We start from the raw sequence: 16,136 nt of genomic DNA, 5'->3' as shown, positions 1-16,136 counted from the left end.
CTGTTCAGCAGAAACTCCAGAGAACCAGCCATCCTTGGTGCAGGATCCAGCTGAGTTTAAGTCTTCCAGTCTCTGAGCTAAGGTCATTAACTGGCCTGGAGTAGTGGCTCGCAGCTGTAATCCCAACACTTTGGAAGGCAGAGGCAAGAGGATCCCTTGAGCCCAGTTGGAGACCAGCTTGGGCAACATGGTGAAACCCCATCTCTATTAAAAAAAAAAAAAATTAGCTGAGTGTGGTGGCGCATGCCTGTAGTCCCAGATACTCAAGAGACTGAGGTGGAAGGATCAATTGAACCCAGGAGGTCAAGGCTACAGTGAGCTATGATCGTGCCACTGCACTCTAGCCTAGGTGACAGACAAAGTGAGACCCAGCCCCCTTTTTTTTTTTTTTTGAGACAATTTCACTCTTGTTGCCTAGGCTGAGTGCAATGATGTGATCGCGGCTCATTGCATCCTTCGCCTCCCAGGTTCAAGCAATTATCCTGCCTCAGCCCCCCACCCCACCCCATTAGGTAGAATTACAGGCATGTGCCACCATGCCTGGCTAATTTTTGTATTTTTTAGTAAAGACAGGGTTTTACCATGTTGGTCAGGCTAGTCTTGAACTCCTGACCTCAGGTGATCACAGGTATGAGCCACCAAAACTGATGGAGACCCTGTCTTAAAAAAAAAAATTCATAACCCTCAGAAAGTATCAGGATTACTGAGGACTTGACTTGTCAGCGGGGCATGGTGGCTCATGCCTTTAATCCCAGGACTTTGGGGAGGTCGAGGTGGGTGGATCACCTGAGTTCAGGAGTTTGAGACAAACCTGGCCAACATGGCAAAACCTCGTCTCTACTAAAAATACAAAAAAAAAAAAAAAAAATTAGCCAGATGTGGTGGTGGTTGCCTGTAATCCCAGCTACTCTGGAGGCGGAGGCAGAAGAATTGCTTGAACTTGGGAGGCGGAGGTTGCAGCGAGTGCACGCCATTGCACTCCAGCCTAGGCGACAAGAGCAAAACTCCATCTCAAAAAAAAAAAGAAAAGAAACAAAGAGTCAGGATTATTGAGGGCTTGGGCTTGTTTACAATGCCTATTCTTAGAGTCTTCCCTCCAGGTTTTGAGTGAGGTCTGGGATCGGGTATATTTAACAAATGCCTCAGGCATTTCTGAGTCCCAAACACTGCCTTAAACCAGGAATGACTGACTCCTACCATAAAGGGCCAGAGAGTAAACACCTTTGGCTTTGGGGGCCAGATGTCTCTGTAACTATTCAATTCCTGCTTTGGTGATACAAAAAAAGCCACAGGTTCATAAATGAATGGGTGTGGCTGTGTTCCAATAACATTTTATTTATAAAAATAGGTGGGGAGCCCGATTCAGTTTGTGGGCCGGAGTCTGTCAGTCCCTGTTCTCTTCTCTATATAACCAATAAAGATGCAGAGATGTGTGTATAAAAAAGTGATATGTCTTTAATTTAAAATTATGACCTGGAAATAACTAGTCAGTTGAAGTGATCCAGACTTCCTCTTTACACCCAATGGAACAGACACAATATTGGCTCAGATTTCCAACCCCAGAGAAAAACCAAACCAAATCCTTGGGAAGTCCCTGCAGCAACATTGCTGGGACCATCAGACTGCACAGAGTGCGGGTGCCCAAGTTGCTGGGCTGCTGTTCTCCAGCCACGCTGAGAAGAACTTTCCTTCACCACCAGCTCCCTCACTGGGCCTGATCTCCCACTCTACCTCCCTTTAGCTGGCACCGCACAAACGCCTCCACAGAGAGGTTGACAGTACAGTAGTCCCCTCCCAACTGTCTTCAGTGCATCCTCAGGGCCATCTTCCTGTCGTCACAATGGCAGAGCTGAGCGTTCTAAACGTTCGTGCCCAGGAGGGCAGCATCTTCACTTTTTAGCTGAGGCCTGGAGTCCTGAGTTGTAACCACTGGTTACATGTGGCCGAGGCACCGGCAGCAAATCAGCAAACTTGGGAAACGATCTGGGGAGATGCAAGGGCCTTGGTAATTGATGGTAAGTCTGAAAATGAAACAGACAAATGGCATCTGGGTAAAATCCTTACAGACATCTCAGAAGAGAAAGTGTAAAGATGGAACAGGGAACAGCACCTCCTTCACACTCCAAGGCTCTGTCTGCTCTTCCCTAAGCATAGAATCCAAAGGGTCCTACTTCTTTTTTTTGAGGTGGAGTCTCGCTCTGTTTCCAGGCTGGAGTGCAGTGGTGCAGTCTCTGCTCCCTGCTGCCTCCACCTTCCAGGTTCAAGTGATCCTCCTGTTTCAGCCTCCCGAGTAGCTGGGACTACAGGCGTGTGCCACCATGCCCAGCTAATTTTTGTATTTTTAGCAGAGACGGGGTTTCACCCTGTTGGCCAAGATGGTCTCCATGTTTTGACCTGGTGATCCGCCCACCTTGGCCTCCCAAAGTGCTGGGATTACAGGCGTGAGCCACCGCGCCTGGCCAGGGTCCCACTTCTTAGGTCAGCTTCGCCTCTTCCTCCTCCTACATTCAGGGTCAATCATGGCTTTGGATTCACTCAGCCACTCAGAGGGAGTCTCACAAGAACAGGAGGCACTGAGAGGTGTGGCAAGAGAAGAGTCCAGCATGTGATGTTCAGCAGGACTTTTTTTGTACTGAATTTTGGAAATGTGGAGTCAGCAGAGAGGAAAGGAGGAAGGGTGTAGTCACAGAGAGGCCCTCCTGGAGGCCTTCCCAGGAGGGGTTCACACACAGAATAAATACAACTGGCTGGAAGCAAGCCTCCCCACAAAGCCCACAGGTCACTCAGACCCACTGCAGGGGGGCAACAAACTTCCACACTAGTTGGCTTTCTCGAAAATTTACAGCATCCAAAGCTTGACCTGAATCAAAAGCTGCCCAGAGATGCTGTGGAAGACCAGAGAGTGGCCAAACCATCCCCACACACAGCATTCCTCAGCCAGACTGGCTGCGCCCTGTGTGTATTCTGGAAACTTCCCAGCGCACTACCTAACAAGTGCCTGTGCTGTGCCTGGGGTGAGGCTGCGGGAGAGAAGACAGTCGTTGGGGTCCCCTGAGAACTGAGGCACAGTGAGAAGGAGAAAAGCGTGGGGTTTCCTCCTCAGGCTCAGTCACACTGCCTCCCAAGGGAGGAGGATATTATTGCTCAACTGCCAGCACCAGTGACATTAACCTACTCGAAAGGATGGCACCTGGGGTGGGGCAGCTCCACAGAGACCCAGGCAGGGTGATGGCCCCCAGTGACAGCCTGTTGTGTTGTTCCTTACGGTTGTCCAAGACCAAGTCTGGGTCATGTCACAAGCCCTGGGTCAAGATAACACATGTCCTATCACATGCATACGTGACCCCCAGCTAACCAATCTTCTGGATCTCAGCAAGGCAGCTGTAGTACTGGAAGAGTTTGGGTCCCAGGAGCCCAACAAATTCCTCTTCTCAAAAACCATGGAACCCCTAAGTGTTTATTAAAGAGGGAGCTGCACACATGGCCAGCCTAAGGCCAAGGCCAACCACAGGACCCACTTACAAGACCATGGAGTTTTCATCCCATCATGGCAGAAGGCTGGCCTGACCCCTGCCATCACTGGATGATGCTGTCTGGCTGCCCATTCTGGGCCACCTGCCCAGGGTCAGAGGCAGGGGCCGGGTTAGCTGTGTTGCTCTGCAGGTAGCGGCGGAAATCTTTAATCATGGGCCGGAGGACCTGGATGAGGACGCTCAGGGCGGCTTGTGTGCCCTCCATGGCCTGGGCCTGGCGCTCCTGGGCACAGGCCTGCACTTCCTGGGAGCGGCGGATCATCTGCAGCAGGTCGTTCTGCTGCTCCAGGTGCTGCGCGATCTCCTTCACATGCAGGTTGGTGACCCGCTGCTCCTGTATCAGCTTGGCGGAGTTGAGGGCAATGCGGCTCTTGAGCGCTTGCGGCTTGACTGACGTGTCTGCATGCTGGGCCATCATCTCCACGGGGGCCTCTGGTGGCAGTGGCGGGGGCGCCTCAGTCGTGCAGTACTCCACCACGCCCTCCTCCAGGGTATGATAGGTGGTCTCTGTGGGGACTGCAGGGTAGAAAGAAGAGGCTGAGGAAGGTCACTTTCTGGAAGGAATGAAGCTGGCTGTATGGGGTGGGGAGGAAGCCAGAAAGTCCTGTCCTGGAGGGACATTAAAGGGGAATCCAGGCCTCCCCTGGCTGCATAGCTATTCACATATAAATCTTGAATCTAAGGGGTTCAGAATCTTAACCTACTTGGTAATCAAAGGGCCAGCCCTGGATCTGGCAAAAGCAAAGATGTTGATCATAATACTGGCAAAACTTTCAGAGCAACTACATGTCAGGCACTTTGTGCTCATTAGCTCAACAAATCCTCAAAATGACACCAAGAGGTAGGTGCTGTCACTTTCATTTACCAGATATGAGGAAACAGACTGAGAAATGTAGAATGACTTGCTAAGGCCACAGAGCTCATTCGGCAGAGCCAAAAGGCAAACCCAGGTCTCCCCAACAGCTGAGCCCTGACCTCCACGCGGGGCTGCTCCTAGCTAAGAAAGGCACCTCCGAGGCTGGGTCACACGCTCCCTGTGGTGCCAGTGCAGCAGGCATCTTGGGTGGGACTCTACATATGCTCTTTGCCACCACATTAGTCCTACCTCCTTTCATGCTTGCTTTTTATTTATTTATTTTTGAGATGGAGTTTTGCTCTTTTGCTATGTTGCCTAGGATGGAGTGCAGTGGCACGATCTCAGCTCACTGCAACCTCCACCTCCCAGGTTCAAACGATGCTTGTGCCTCAGCCTCCTGAGTAGCTGGGACTACAGGCGCCCCGCCTCCAAACCCGGGGAATTTTTGTACTTTTAGTAGAGACGAGGTTTTACCATATTGGCCAGGCTGGTCTTGAACTCCTGACCTCAAGTGATCTGCCCACCTCGGCCTCCCAAAGTGCTGGGATTACAGGCGTAAGCCACCATGCCCAGCCCTTTGATGCTTTCTTGACTTGACTTCCTAGTCCCCTGTGGCCAAGCAGAAAAGGAGGTGGGAATGGGGTGGTGGCAGCTAAAGTGCCCAGTCAATGTCTCCCTGTCTCTTTCATCATCTGGGTCAATGCAATACTCAAACATCCTTCCTATTCCAGAGTAGCATCTGACTTAGACCCGTGTTTGTCCCTCTTACCCACCCCAACGTATTCTTGAGAAATACGCATTACAGGGGGATGACACTCACACATCTACCCAGCTCCCTCAACCCCCACTGAGAATCACTGATGGATCCAGCTCACAGCCATCAGAAACAAGCAGAGTTAACAGTCACAGGCACAAACCCTTCTTTGAACTAAAAAAATCCAACCAAAGTTAGTTCTGTTGTTATTTCTAACTGAGAACCTTGAAAAGGATCCTAGCTGGGCTGTTTGGGCCTCCACGCATGTGGAAGAGGTCAAGCTCCTCCATCCTTCAACGCCAATGTCAGCTACGTGTCCCCATGCCACCAAGAAGCCCCCTTCCTCTTCTGGGGCCTTAGGTTTTCCCAACTAATGGTGAAGCTATTCCTATATATGTCATCTCTGTCCTACTAGAACATAACTGGCCTGTTATTTTAGACAACTTGGTAATCCCAGTGCCCAGCACAGGGTTTGGTACAGAGTAAGTGCTAATGTTTGATGAATGAATGAATCATGAATGAGTAGATTAACACCAGGAACCATGAGGCTCCCGAGCAGCACCTGATGAAAGTTCCCTGGCACTGAAAACAGAATCCAGAATTGTTGTCTCACTTGGGCAGTATTATTCCCATCTATTTTTTCAACAAATACGGCCTGGCTGTCTACTACATGCCTGGCCCTGAGAAAAGTCCTGTAGGGATACAGACATGGTCTCTGTCTTCAAGGACCACCCAGTTCGGCAACTGGAGGTAAGTCATGGAAACATGGTGGCAATGCTCAATGGCGAGCTATCCAGCACATCAGAAGTCCAGCCCACGTGCTGAGGAAGTCCCAGAGAGAGCAAGATCACTTCTGTCTGGGGTGCCGCTCTTGGAAGGCCTCACGGTCTTCCAAGACCCCCATCTGACCTCTGACCCTTGGCAGCCAACCTTCCCCAGGCCACCCCAGAGCTTGCTGGCCCTTCCCACTTATGCACGCCGCCTGAACAGGAGAGGTCACTCACTCTGTGTCAGGGTGACCGTGGCTGCGGCTGCAGTGGCCGAGGGTCCGAGGGCCACGGGGTGGATCTCTGTGGTGCTGGGCAGGCTGATGATGGTGGCCTCGCCCAGCAGGTTGCAGATACGTTGTTGCATGGGGGTCAGCAGCACGGGGGCTACAGCTGGGCCGCCGCCGCCACTACCACCGCCTGTCCCAGGCCCCCCAGCTCCGTCCTCCTCAGTGGGCCCTGGGGCCTCGCCACCCTCCACGGCAGCCCGGACCTGGGCAACCTTACGACGGACCTCGGTCTTGAGGTCAGACCACTTCTTCTTGACCTCAGGCAGCTCCCTGCGGCAGGTGGCCACGGCGTTGACCCTTCTCAGGATGCCGTGCCAGGCCGCGCTCTTGGCAGCCAGGGGTACCCCGGCGTTGAAGTGGTTCACCAGCAGGTGCTTCTTCAGCTCCAGCTCCTCCACGATGATCTCCACCTCCCGCTCCGAGAAGTTCATCTTCCTCTTCTTGGCTGGGACTGCCATGGCCTGTCCCCTCCCCTCAGTTTAAAGAAATTATAATCCCCCTCAAGCGCCCCAATTCCCCTACTCTTCTTCCTCAGCCTCGCCCCTCACCCACCCCCTGCAGGGGATAGGCCGGGCTTGCTCGAGGCCAAGCACTAGGCCTTAGGTAACCCTCCTCGCTACGCAAAGTGCGTAGGGCCCAGCCCCGACCGGCCCGGCCGCTGCCAGCCAGCTGCGTAATGGCTTCCTGAATCTGCCTCTTCCGCCGGGGTGTGCGGAGATCCGCCCACTTCCCCTCTTCCCGCCTCCCAGCCCGTCTGCGGGAGAACCCGCCTTCCCGGTGGGGCGCGGCTCAAATATCACGTCGATCACTGGTTCTTTCGGTCTGTCGCTCAACTAAACAGCACGCCTACTTACTGGACTTAGCCTGATCATTGGTCTAAAATTGTGTCTGTCGTCCAGAGCGCCCCGCCCACCTAAGCTTAATTCCGTTTCATTGGGAAGTCATTCTGTCGTTCAATTATCAGTATTATGACTATTAAGCCGTTAAATTCAGCTATTTTATTGGTAGTTTAGGGAGTTAGATTACCAAAACCCTGCTTCCTGAGGATACTTAGTGCTTTCGGCCGTGAGCTGTGAGTCAATTAATTTTTAATTCCTCCCACCGGCACAAACTCCGCCTCGCAACTGCAGTTTATAAATGCTCTCACACAAATCCTATTTCCCACCGGAGGCTACGATCTCTCCGTACACGACCGCTCCTCCCATTCTTAAGATCCCATAGTCTAAACAGAGTTCATCAATGGAAACTGGACACGGGGTCTTCCGCATGCCAATCATATGACTTGGGCCTATCGCTGCGTGATATTTTTCCTCTCTGGCACCCGGCTCAGCCAATCACCGCCTCCATCAGTTTGAATCGGCCCCAGGCGGAGCGGGATGACCCCGCCCACCCCATTGATCCGGGTAGTCCGGGGCGGCGTGGGCTGTCCTTAGACAGGCTCCGCCCCCCAGGATCTCCGTCCGAGCCTGTGATTGGCCTTGGGCGGCTGGGGGCGTGGCCTGTGAGGAAGCGCGCGGGAGGGGCGGGGCTCCCGGAAACCGCCCGTCCCTCCAGCTTGCCGGCGTCTCCGAGCCCGCGCTTGCACCTCCAGAGTGCCCGGCGTGCCTTCCGCGCCGTCCCCGCCGGCCCGCCGCCCCCGCCAGCGCCCAGAGCCCCTGCCTCGCACCCGATGGTGAGCAGTGTGTTGTGCCGCTGTGTGGCCTCCCCGCCGCCGGACGCCGCCGCCGCCGCCTCCTCGTCCGCCTCGTCGCCGGCGTCCGTGGGGGACCCCTGCGGCGGCGCCGTCTGTGGGGGCCCAGACCACCGGCTGCGCCTGTGGAGTCTCTTTCAGACGCTCGACGTCAACCGGGACGGCGGTCTGTGTGTCAACGACCTGGCGGTGGGGCTGCGGCGCCTGGGACTGCACCGCACCGAAGGCGAGCTGCAGGTAGGCTGCGCGCGCCCTCGGCACTGCCGGGGAGGGAGCCCCGCGGGTGCTGGGTCACAGGTGCGGGCCGCTGGTGACAGATCTCGGGGGACGGCCCCTTGGGCTGGGTGGGACCCCCACTGTCCAGAGGAAGGGTGCCCCCTGACAGAAGGACACCCCACTTATGCCCTGGTGGGAGTAGGGCTCCTTCCTGACCTCTTTGGGTTCTTGGGCCGGGCTCTTTGTGGACACAGATGGGCACCCTCTGGGCCTTCTGATGGGCGAAAAGCCCTTTCTTGCCCGGGCTTTCCCCAGAGTAGAAGACCAGGTCTCAGGAATGTGCCTTTGTCACCTCCTGACCTCAAGGCCAAGCTCGACGCTCCCTTCACCCATGGATGATGGGTTCATCCATCAGTCCCCAGCAGCACCTCCTCCTTTCCCTCTCGTTTGCATGCCAGCCATAGGCCCTGATCTGGTTCCTCTCAGGAGCATGTGGGAGTTGAAAAAAATTGGTATTGGGGTTTCAGGCAGATCCGTGTGGACGTGGGCTGCGAAGACTGACAGTTCTCATGGTTTAGGCTCATCTCCATTGCCCTGTTTATCCAGAAAATGGGATCGTGATCCCTGCGGGTTGGACTGAGGATGAAGTGAAGGAATCTGGGGGAATTTTTTTTTCTAAAAGTCAAAGCGTGGTACATGTAAGAGGCGAGATTGTCACTGTTGTGGGCTCTTGGCCAAGGTAGGGGCAGAGGGGCACAGAGAAATGGTCATCCCTGGGCCTGCCAGGAAGTGAAGTACTGGCCTTTCTGTATAAGAAGCTCAGAGCAGAGGCTGTTTCTTTTCCTTCTGCCTCTTCCCCTTCAGTCCGACTTGGCAGGTGTAGCTGCCATTTTCCCAAGTATTTCATCTACTGTGGCTTAGCCTGATTTACAGCCTGGAACCTGGAATAGGACTCCTGAGTACTTTACCTAAGAACTTGTTTGTTTGCTGAGTTAGTTTGGTCCATTTGTACACACAACAATTAGAGAATCTCATAGCAAGGTATGCAAAGAATCTGGTAAACCGCCAGTGAATTAAACCAATTTGTTGGGTGGATGTATATAAAGTGTTGTTAACTCATGTTCAAGATCTCTTGAATCAACATCCAAGGTATTTAACCTATTAGGATCAGCCTAGGAAGACCAAAAATAACGCTACACAAGAGAGAATCAGTGAGCTAGGTTCAGGACATTTAGTTAAGACCTTTAGAGTTAGTTACTTTGTTAGTTAGTTAGTTTGTTTGTTTGCTTGTTTGTTTTGCGATGGAGTCTGGCTCTGTCCCCCAGGCTGGAGTGCAGTGGCGCAATCTCAGCTCACTGAAGCCTCTGCCTCCCGGATTCAAGAGATTCTCCTGCCTCAGCCTCCCCAGTAGCTGGGATTATAGGCACGCACCACCACACCCAGCTAATTTTTGTATTTTTAGTAGAGACAGTTTCATCATGTTGGCCAGGTTGGTCTCAAACTCCGACCTCAGGTGATCCATCTGCCTCGGCCTCCTAAAGTGCTGGGATTATGGGCATGAGCTACTGCACCCAGCTAGAGACAAGTTTTTTTAAAAAAAAATGTTTCCAGTCAGTTTCACACAAAATAGTGTGGTGAACTGGAGATTTTCCCATATGTGTCTGATGAACACTCACTTGAAAAGATAGGTTGACTAAACCCAGAGGGTCTCTGTTTCTGCTTTTATGAACCTACCCACTTGGCATTACTGCCAGGCACATTGAGAACATCTGGCTGTGGGAGCATGTTAAATGTTTACCCCATGCTGGCCGGGCATGATGGCTCACACCTGTAATCCCAGCACTTTGGAAGGCTGAGGTGGGTGGATCACCTGAGGTCAGGAGTTCCAGACCAGCCTGACCAACTTAGTGAAACCCCGTCTATACTAAATACAGAAAATTAACTGGGCGTGGTGATGTATGCCTGTAATCCCGGCTACTTGGGAGGCTGAGGCAGGAGAATCGCTTGAACCCGGGAGGCGGAGGTTGCAGTGAGCCGAAATTGTGCCTTTGCACTCCAGCCTGGGCAACAAGAGCGAAACTCCATCTCAAAAAAAAATGTTTACCCCATGCTTTGTGGCATGAGATTTGAGACACATCTGATATTCATCCTAATCTGGTTTTTTTTTTTTTTTTTTGGTGGTGAATTTCTTGGGCAAATAAGGAGAAAGTGATCATTTTTCTTTCCAGTGTTGAAAGAAAACCTTTATTAACTAAAGGGAGCCTAGCTCATTGGGGTCACTTTGGCTCTAAAATCTTTGACTCTGTGACAGATCTAAGTTCTATGATATGAAGCATTTATTCTTTATTCTTTTTGTGTGTGGTTCTAGTATAGACTGTATTTCTTTTATTTGTTTATTTTTTGAGATGGAGTCTCCCTCTATTGCCCAGGCTGGAGTGCAGTGGTGCGATCTCACTGAAACCTCTGCCTCCTGGGTTCAAGCAATTCTCCTGCCTCAGTTTCCTGAGTAGCTGGGATTACAGGTGCCCGCCACCATGCCCAGCTAATTTTTCTATTTTTAGTAGAGAAGGGGTTTCACCATGTTCGTCAACCTGGTCTCAAACTCCTGCCCTCAAGTGATCCCACCTCGGCCTCCCAAAATGCAGGGATTACAGGTGTGAGCAACCACACCCGGCAATACAGACTGTATTTCTACCACTTTTTTGACTTTTGAACAAATTCAGTTGTTATACAGCTTTGAGATGGGAAATAATTCATTAGCTCATTACTGGTAAAGGAGCACAAGTTAGTACTATGGGGAATGTTCGAAGTATCGGAGAGAATATCTGCCTTTTTGTATATAACTGGGCAACAGGAAGACACCCTGCCTCTTGTACCCCCATACCACTTCCTGTTGAATTAGCATTAGTATTAACTGCTTACAGAAAGAGCAGTTGCTCTGGCTTTGCAGAAAGAGCAGGAGCCGGAAAAGAACTTGGGGCCCTTTGGGTCAAAATGGGTCATCTGTCATGGGAATAGGCATTGAAGAACACATCAAACTTTGGAAGCTGCTTCCTATGGCCCATATGAAACCAGTCTGGGATGCTAGGGTTTGCACAGGAATCAGCTGTGAGTGCTTATCAGCGGGTGATGGGTAAACCCAGGCCATGTGACTTCACAAAGCCTCTTGTTAGCTTATAACAGTCTGTGTCAAGCTTTCTTTAAAAGTAAACCAGCAAGTTTTGCCATCTGCCTTTGTTTGAGAAGAGATGGGACACTCATAAAAATTGCTTAAAATGGAAGTGGGCAGAGAAACCGATGGCAGCCAGCCAGGGAAATTTTCTTTGTGAAAGGGCATGTAAGCGAGAAGCCCTGTCCTAGGACAAAAAAAAAAAAAAGGGAAGGGGTCATTAAAGAAGAAAGAAAGATGATGACGACAACAGTAGTGACTTTGGGAGAAGAGACTCAGCCAGAGCTAATAATAGATTCCCTGTTTAAGGCATTTTCATGTGACCAAACAAAATCTGTGTCTTAAAACAAATTTAAAACATAGGTTAGAACTCAGGCAGCCAATTAGGAAGCAAGCAAGCTGTATTACATGTAAACAGTTGTCTCTTCAACTGAGGCTTGTGGGCTCTTATAAGGGGCTGCAGTTTGGTCATTTAGAGACTGGCATCCACAGCATCTCGTTTGAACCCCACAAAAGTAAGCAAGTCAGTAAAATGATTTTTAACCACATTTTACTAGGGAAGGAACAACCTCAAAGGTCATTTGATCGCTAGGAAATTGGACCAGAGAAGGAATTGAAACCATCTTCTGATTCCTGCTCCTCTTCGCCTTAATGCAGCTGTTTTTCAGGAACACAAAGATAATTCTCAAGTTCTTTTGGGGAAACTTGAGAAAGAGGAGGAGAGGTCATTTAGAACCACATATTTTACTCCCAAAGTATAGGTTTCAAGATTATCCACAGTTGACCCTGTCAAAGAACACAAATCCGCCCTACCCTATTTCTCTCCCTGACCCTAGCAATGCACATGAGGCAATCCCTGTTGACTTGAAATTACTGAATGGAATATCAGTAATGTCAAGTTGGTATTGCTTAATCAGATAGACTGTTGAACTCTATACCTTTTAAATGTTTGGCCATTTGTGGGTGTTTATCGAAAGAGCCAGACTTAGATAAGATAGTCTACAGAAGAAAGCACCTTTTCCAAGAGATAGACATTATTTGCTATAAAGTAATAGCCCTTTAGGAAAAGAAAAATGCTTTTCACAAATTGGAGTTCATATATTAAACTAATTGTGTTGTATTGTTGCAAAATCAGTCCCTGGCTCAACGTCACAATCATCAAGTCAACTAGAAGACTTTTTTTTTTTGAGACGGAGTTTCACTTTTGTTGCCCAGGCTGGAGTGCAATGGCCCGATCTCGGCTCACCAAAACCTCCACCTCCTGGGTTCAAGCGATTCTCCTGCCTCAGCCTTCCGAGTAGCTGGGATTACAGGCATGCGCCACTATGCCTGGCTAATTTTTTGTACAATTATTAGAGACGGGGTTTTCACCATGTTGGTCAGGCTGGTCTCAAACTCCCAAACTCAGGTGATCTGCCCACCTCGGCCTCCCAAAGTACTGGGGTTACAGGCGTGAGCCACTGCACCCAGCGACTTTTTTCTTTTTCTTTTTTTTTTTTTTAAGACAGTCTTCCTCCGTCACCCAGGCTGGAGTGCAGTGCTGTGATCTCAGCTCACTGCAACCTCCGCCTCCTGAGTTCAAGCGATTCTGTGTGCCTTAGCCACTCAAGTAACTGGAATTACAGGCCTGCACCTCCATGCCCTGCTAATTTTTATATTTTTACTAGAGACTGGGTTTCACCATGTTGGCCAGGGTGGTCTCCAACTCCTGGCCTCAAGTGATCCACCCTCCTCGGCCTCCCAGAGTGCTGGGATTACAGGCATGAACCACCATGCCTGTCCTGTAGAAGATTTTTTTTTTTTAATGAGTTGATACTTGGAAAGATGCAGTCCCAAGCTCTGATCCTAAAACCAAGTAACAAATAAGAATATATGAGGCTGGGCACGATGGCTCATGCCTGTAATCCTTGCACTTCACAAGGCTGAGGTGGACAGATGGCTTGAGCCCAGGAGTTGGAGACCAGCCTAGGCAACCTGGTGAAACCCCGTCTCTATAAAAAATACAAAAATTGGTTGGGTGTGGTGGCTCACGCCTGTAATCTCAGCACTTTGGGAGGCTGAGGCTGGTGGATCACTTGAGTTCAGGAGTTCAAGATCAGCCTGGCCATCATGGTGAAACCCCATTTCTACTAAAAATACAAAACTTAGCTAGGTGTGGTGGCACATGCTTGCCTGTAGTCCCAGCTACTTGGGAGGCTGAGGCAGGAGAATAGCTTGAACTTGGGAGGTGGAGGTTGCAGTGAGCTGAGATCACACCACTGCATTCCAGCCTGGGTCAGAGTGAGATTCCATCTCAAAAAACAACAACAATAACAAAAATTAACAAACAAAACAGCCAGGCGCAGTGGCTCACGCCTATAATCCCAGCACTTTGGGAGGCCGAGGCGGGTGGATCACAAGGTCAAGAGATCGAGACCATCCTGGTCAACAAGGTGAAACCCCGTCTCTACTAAAAATACAAAAATTAGCTGGGCATCGTGGTGCACGCCTGTAGTCCCAGCTACTCAGGAGGCTGAGATAGGAGAATTGCTTGAACTCAGGAGGCGGAGGTTGCGGTGAGCTGAGATTGCGCCATTGCACTCCAGCCTGGGTAACAAGAGCGAAACTCCATCTCAAACAAACAAACAAACAAACAACAAAAAAACTACGGGCATGGTTGCCCATTCCTGTAGTCTAGCTACTCGGGAGGCTAGGGCAGGAGGATCACTTGAGCCTGGGAGGCTGAGGTTGCAGTGAGTAGAGACTGTGCCACTACACTTCAGCCTGGGCAAAAGAACAAGATCCTGTCTCAAAACAGATATAGATAGAAAGCGAGAGAGCATGAGCCTGTCTGATTTGGAGCTTCAACTGGATGAATTTTTTGATGTTCAAAGAGTTATTACTGGCCGAATGCAGTGGCTCACACCTGTAATCCTAATACTTTGGGAGGCCGAGATGGGTGGATTGCTTGAGCTCAGGAGTTCAAGACCAGCCTGGGCAACATAGCAAGACCCCTATCTCTGTTTTTAATTAAAAAAAAAAAAAAATGAGAGACCTGGCACAGCAGCTCATGCCTATAATCCCATCACTTTGGGAGGCTGAGGTGAGCAGATCACCTGAGGTCAGGAGTTTGAGACCAGCCTCGCCAACATGGTGAAACCCGGTCTCTACTAAAAATACAAAAGAACTAGCCAGGCATTGTGGTGCGCACCTGTAATCCCAGCTACTCAGGATGCTGAGGCAGGAGAATCCCTTGAACCCAGGAGGCAGAGGTTGCAGTGAGCCAGACTCATGCCACTGCACTCCAGCCTGGGTGACAGTGCAAGACTCCATCTCAAAAAAAAAAGAAAAAGAGTTATTACTTGCTGAAGCCTCATATCCCCACAATGGAATGATGGAAACAAATATTTTGCTAGGATTCATTTCTATTCCAGCTGAGTCTTGAATTCCTGGGCTCAAGTGATTCTCTTATCTCAGCTTCCCAAAGTGCTGGGATTACAAACCTGAGCCACTTGTACCCAGCCAACATTTTATTTTATTTTATTTTATTTTATTTTATTATGCCTGTGACAGTCTCGGGGTCTTGATGACATGTGCCTGGCAGCCAACTTTTTATTATTTATTTATTATATTAAACAACGTCTTGTTCTGTCACCCAGGCTGGCATGCAGTGGTACAATCACAGCTTCCTGCAGCTTCGACCTCCCAGACTCAAGTGATCCTCCCACTCAGCCTCCCAGGTAGCTGGGATTATAGGTGCATACCACCATGCCCAGCTAATTTTTGTATTTTTTTTTTTTTTAAGACGGGGTTTCACCATGTTGGTCAGGCTGGTCTTGAACTCTCAGGTGATCCGCCTGCCTTGGCCTCCAAAGTGCTTGGATTACAGGCGTGAGCCACCACGCCCGGCCAATTTTTGTAATTTTTATAGAGATGGGGTTTCCCCATGTTGCTCAGGCTGGTCTCGAACTCCTGAACGCAAGTGAGTCACTCGACTTGGCCTCCAAAAGTGTTAGGATTACAGGCATGAGCCACCATGTCCAGCCTAACGTTTTATTTTTGACCATTAATTATACTAATCAGCATTTGGCAGAACCACAGAATTTAGTCTTGGAAGGGTCACAGGTCATCATGGTCACTAGCCAGCCTTCCACCCAGGATAAGCCCTCCTGAAGCATCCTTCATAGACGGTCATCCGCCTGTTCTATTGTGGACCTAATTGGAGTCACTGTGAGTTCTCTGTCATGTCAGACTGAAATCTTGTATCTGCTGCTGCCTATTACCCCACATGTACCTTCAGGAGCAAGACAGAAAAGTGATCCAAGGCCCTTTATCTGAAATCTGTGGTCTTCTCTTCCTATAATCTCTGCTGCTGCTGCTGCTGCTGCTGCTAAAAACAGGTATTGTCGGCCAGGCACAGTGGCTCACACCTGTAATCCCAGTACTTTGGGAGGCTGAGGTGGGTGGATCATGAGGTCAGGAGATTGAGACCATCCTGGCTAACACGGTGAAACCACCTGTCTACTAAAAATACAAAAATTAGCCAGGTGTGGTGGCTTGCACCTGTAGTCCCAGCTACCCAGGAGGCTGAGGCAGGAGAATCACTTGAACCTGGGAGGCAGAAGTTGCAGTGAGCCGAGATCGTGCCGCTGCACTCCAGACTGGGTGACAGAGCAAGACTCTGTCCAAAAAAAGAAAACATAAAAGAGCCCAGGACTGGGTCTGGCACATATTCACCAAGTGACTTCCCCATTGGTTCTTTGAATAAAAGGTGCCCAGAATTAGTCAGAATCTTCTGTATTTTGCCCCTAGTTTGCTTAGGTGAAAAGTGAAAGGCAAGAGAGGCCTGCCCTGGAGACATCAGCATTCAAGGGTGCGTGGC

The 16,136-nt window shown here is 50.3% G+C and overlaps 2 protein-coding genes across 4 annotated transcripts in view; one reads left to right on the top strand and one right to left on the bottom strand.

Annotated features, from left to right (window-relative positions):
• Nucleotides 1–1,429: 1,429 nt before the first annotated feature.
• On the bottom strand, nt 1,430–6,878 carry NAIF1 (nuclear apoptosis inducing factor 1). 2 transcript variants are annotated; one of them, XM_064375633.1, is made up of 3 exons: nt 6,148–6,878; nt 3,523–4,049; nt 1,430–2,021 (listed from the first exon to the last, which is right to left on the bottom strand). In XM_064375633.1, the coding sequence occupies exons 1-2, from the start codon at nt 6,656–6,658 to the stop codon at nt 3,577–3,579; spliced, it is 984 nt and encodes a 327-aa protein (XP_064231703.1). In that variant the 5' UTR covers nt 6,659–6,878; the 3' UTR covers nt 1,430–2,021; nt 3,523–3,576. The 2 variants fall into 2 exon arrangements, 1 of the variants encoding a protein (XP_064231703.1); XR_001108270.3 differs by lacking the exons at nt 3,523–4,049; nt 6,148–6,878 and adding an exon at nt 2,111–3,511.
• A 910-nt stretch (nt 6,879–7,788) lies between these two features.
• The window catches only part of SLC25A25 (solute carrier family 25 member 25), a 38,138-nt gene continuing 29,790 nt past the window's right edge, over nt 7,789–16,136 (top strand). For both annotated transcript variants that reach the window (XM_012458060.2, XM_021674051.2), the window contains exon 1: nt 7,789–8,127. In XM_012458060.2, coding sequence (XP_012313483.1) covers nt 7,870–8,127 — 258 coding nt within the window. In that variant the 5' untranslated portion in view covers nt 7,789–7,869. The remainder of the gene's footprint in view (nt 8,128–16,136) is intronic.

The sequence above is a fragment of the Aotus nancymaae genome, unplaced genomic scaffold (genome assembly GCF_030222135.1).
Source record: "Aotus nancymaae isolate 86718 unplaced genomic scaffold, 86718_ANA_hifiasm-v0.15.2.pri h1tg000003l, whole genome shotgun sequence".
Lineage (NCBI taxonomy): Eukaryota > Metazoa > Chordata > Mammalia > Primates > Aotidae > Aotus > Aotus nancymaae.
The sequence above is the reverse complement of the archived record's forward strand: the minus strand, read 5'-3'. Positions and strand labels throughout refer to the sequence as shown.

Coding starts and splice junctions, on each gene's coding strand:
- NAIF1 (XM_064375633.1), bottom strand. CDS start 6,658: ATGGCAGTCCCAGCCAAGAAGAGGAAGATGAACTTCTCGGAGCGGGAG. Junction 4,050..6,147: donor CACGGTCACCCTGACACAGA/GTGAGTGACCTC, acceptor TCTACCCTGCAG/TCCCCACAGAGACCACCTAT.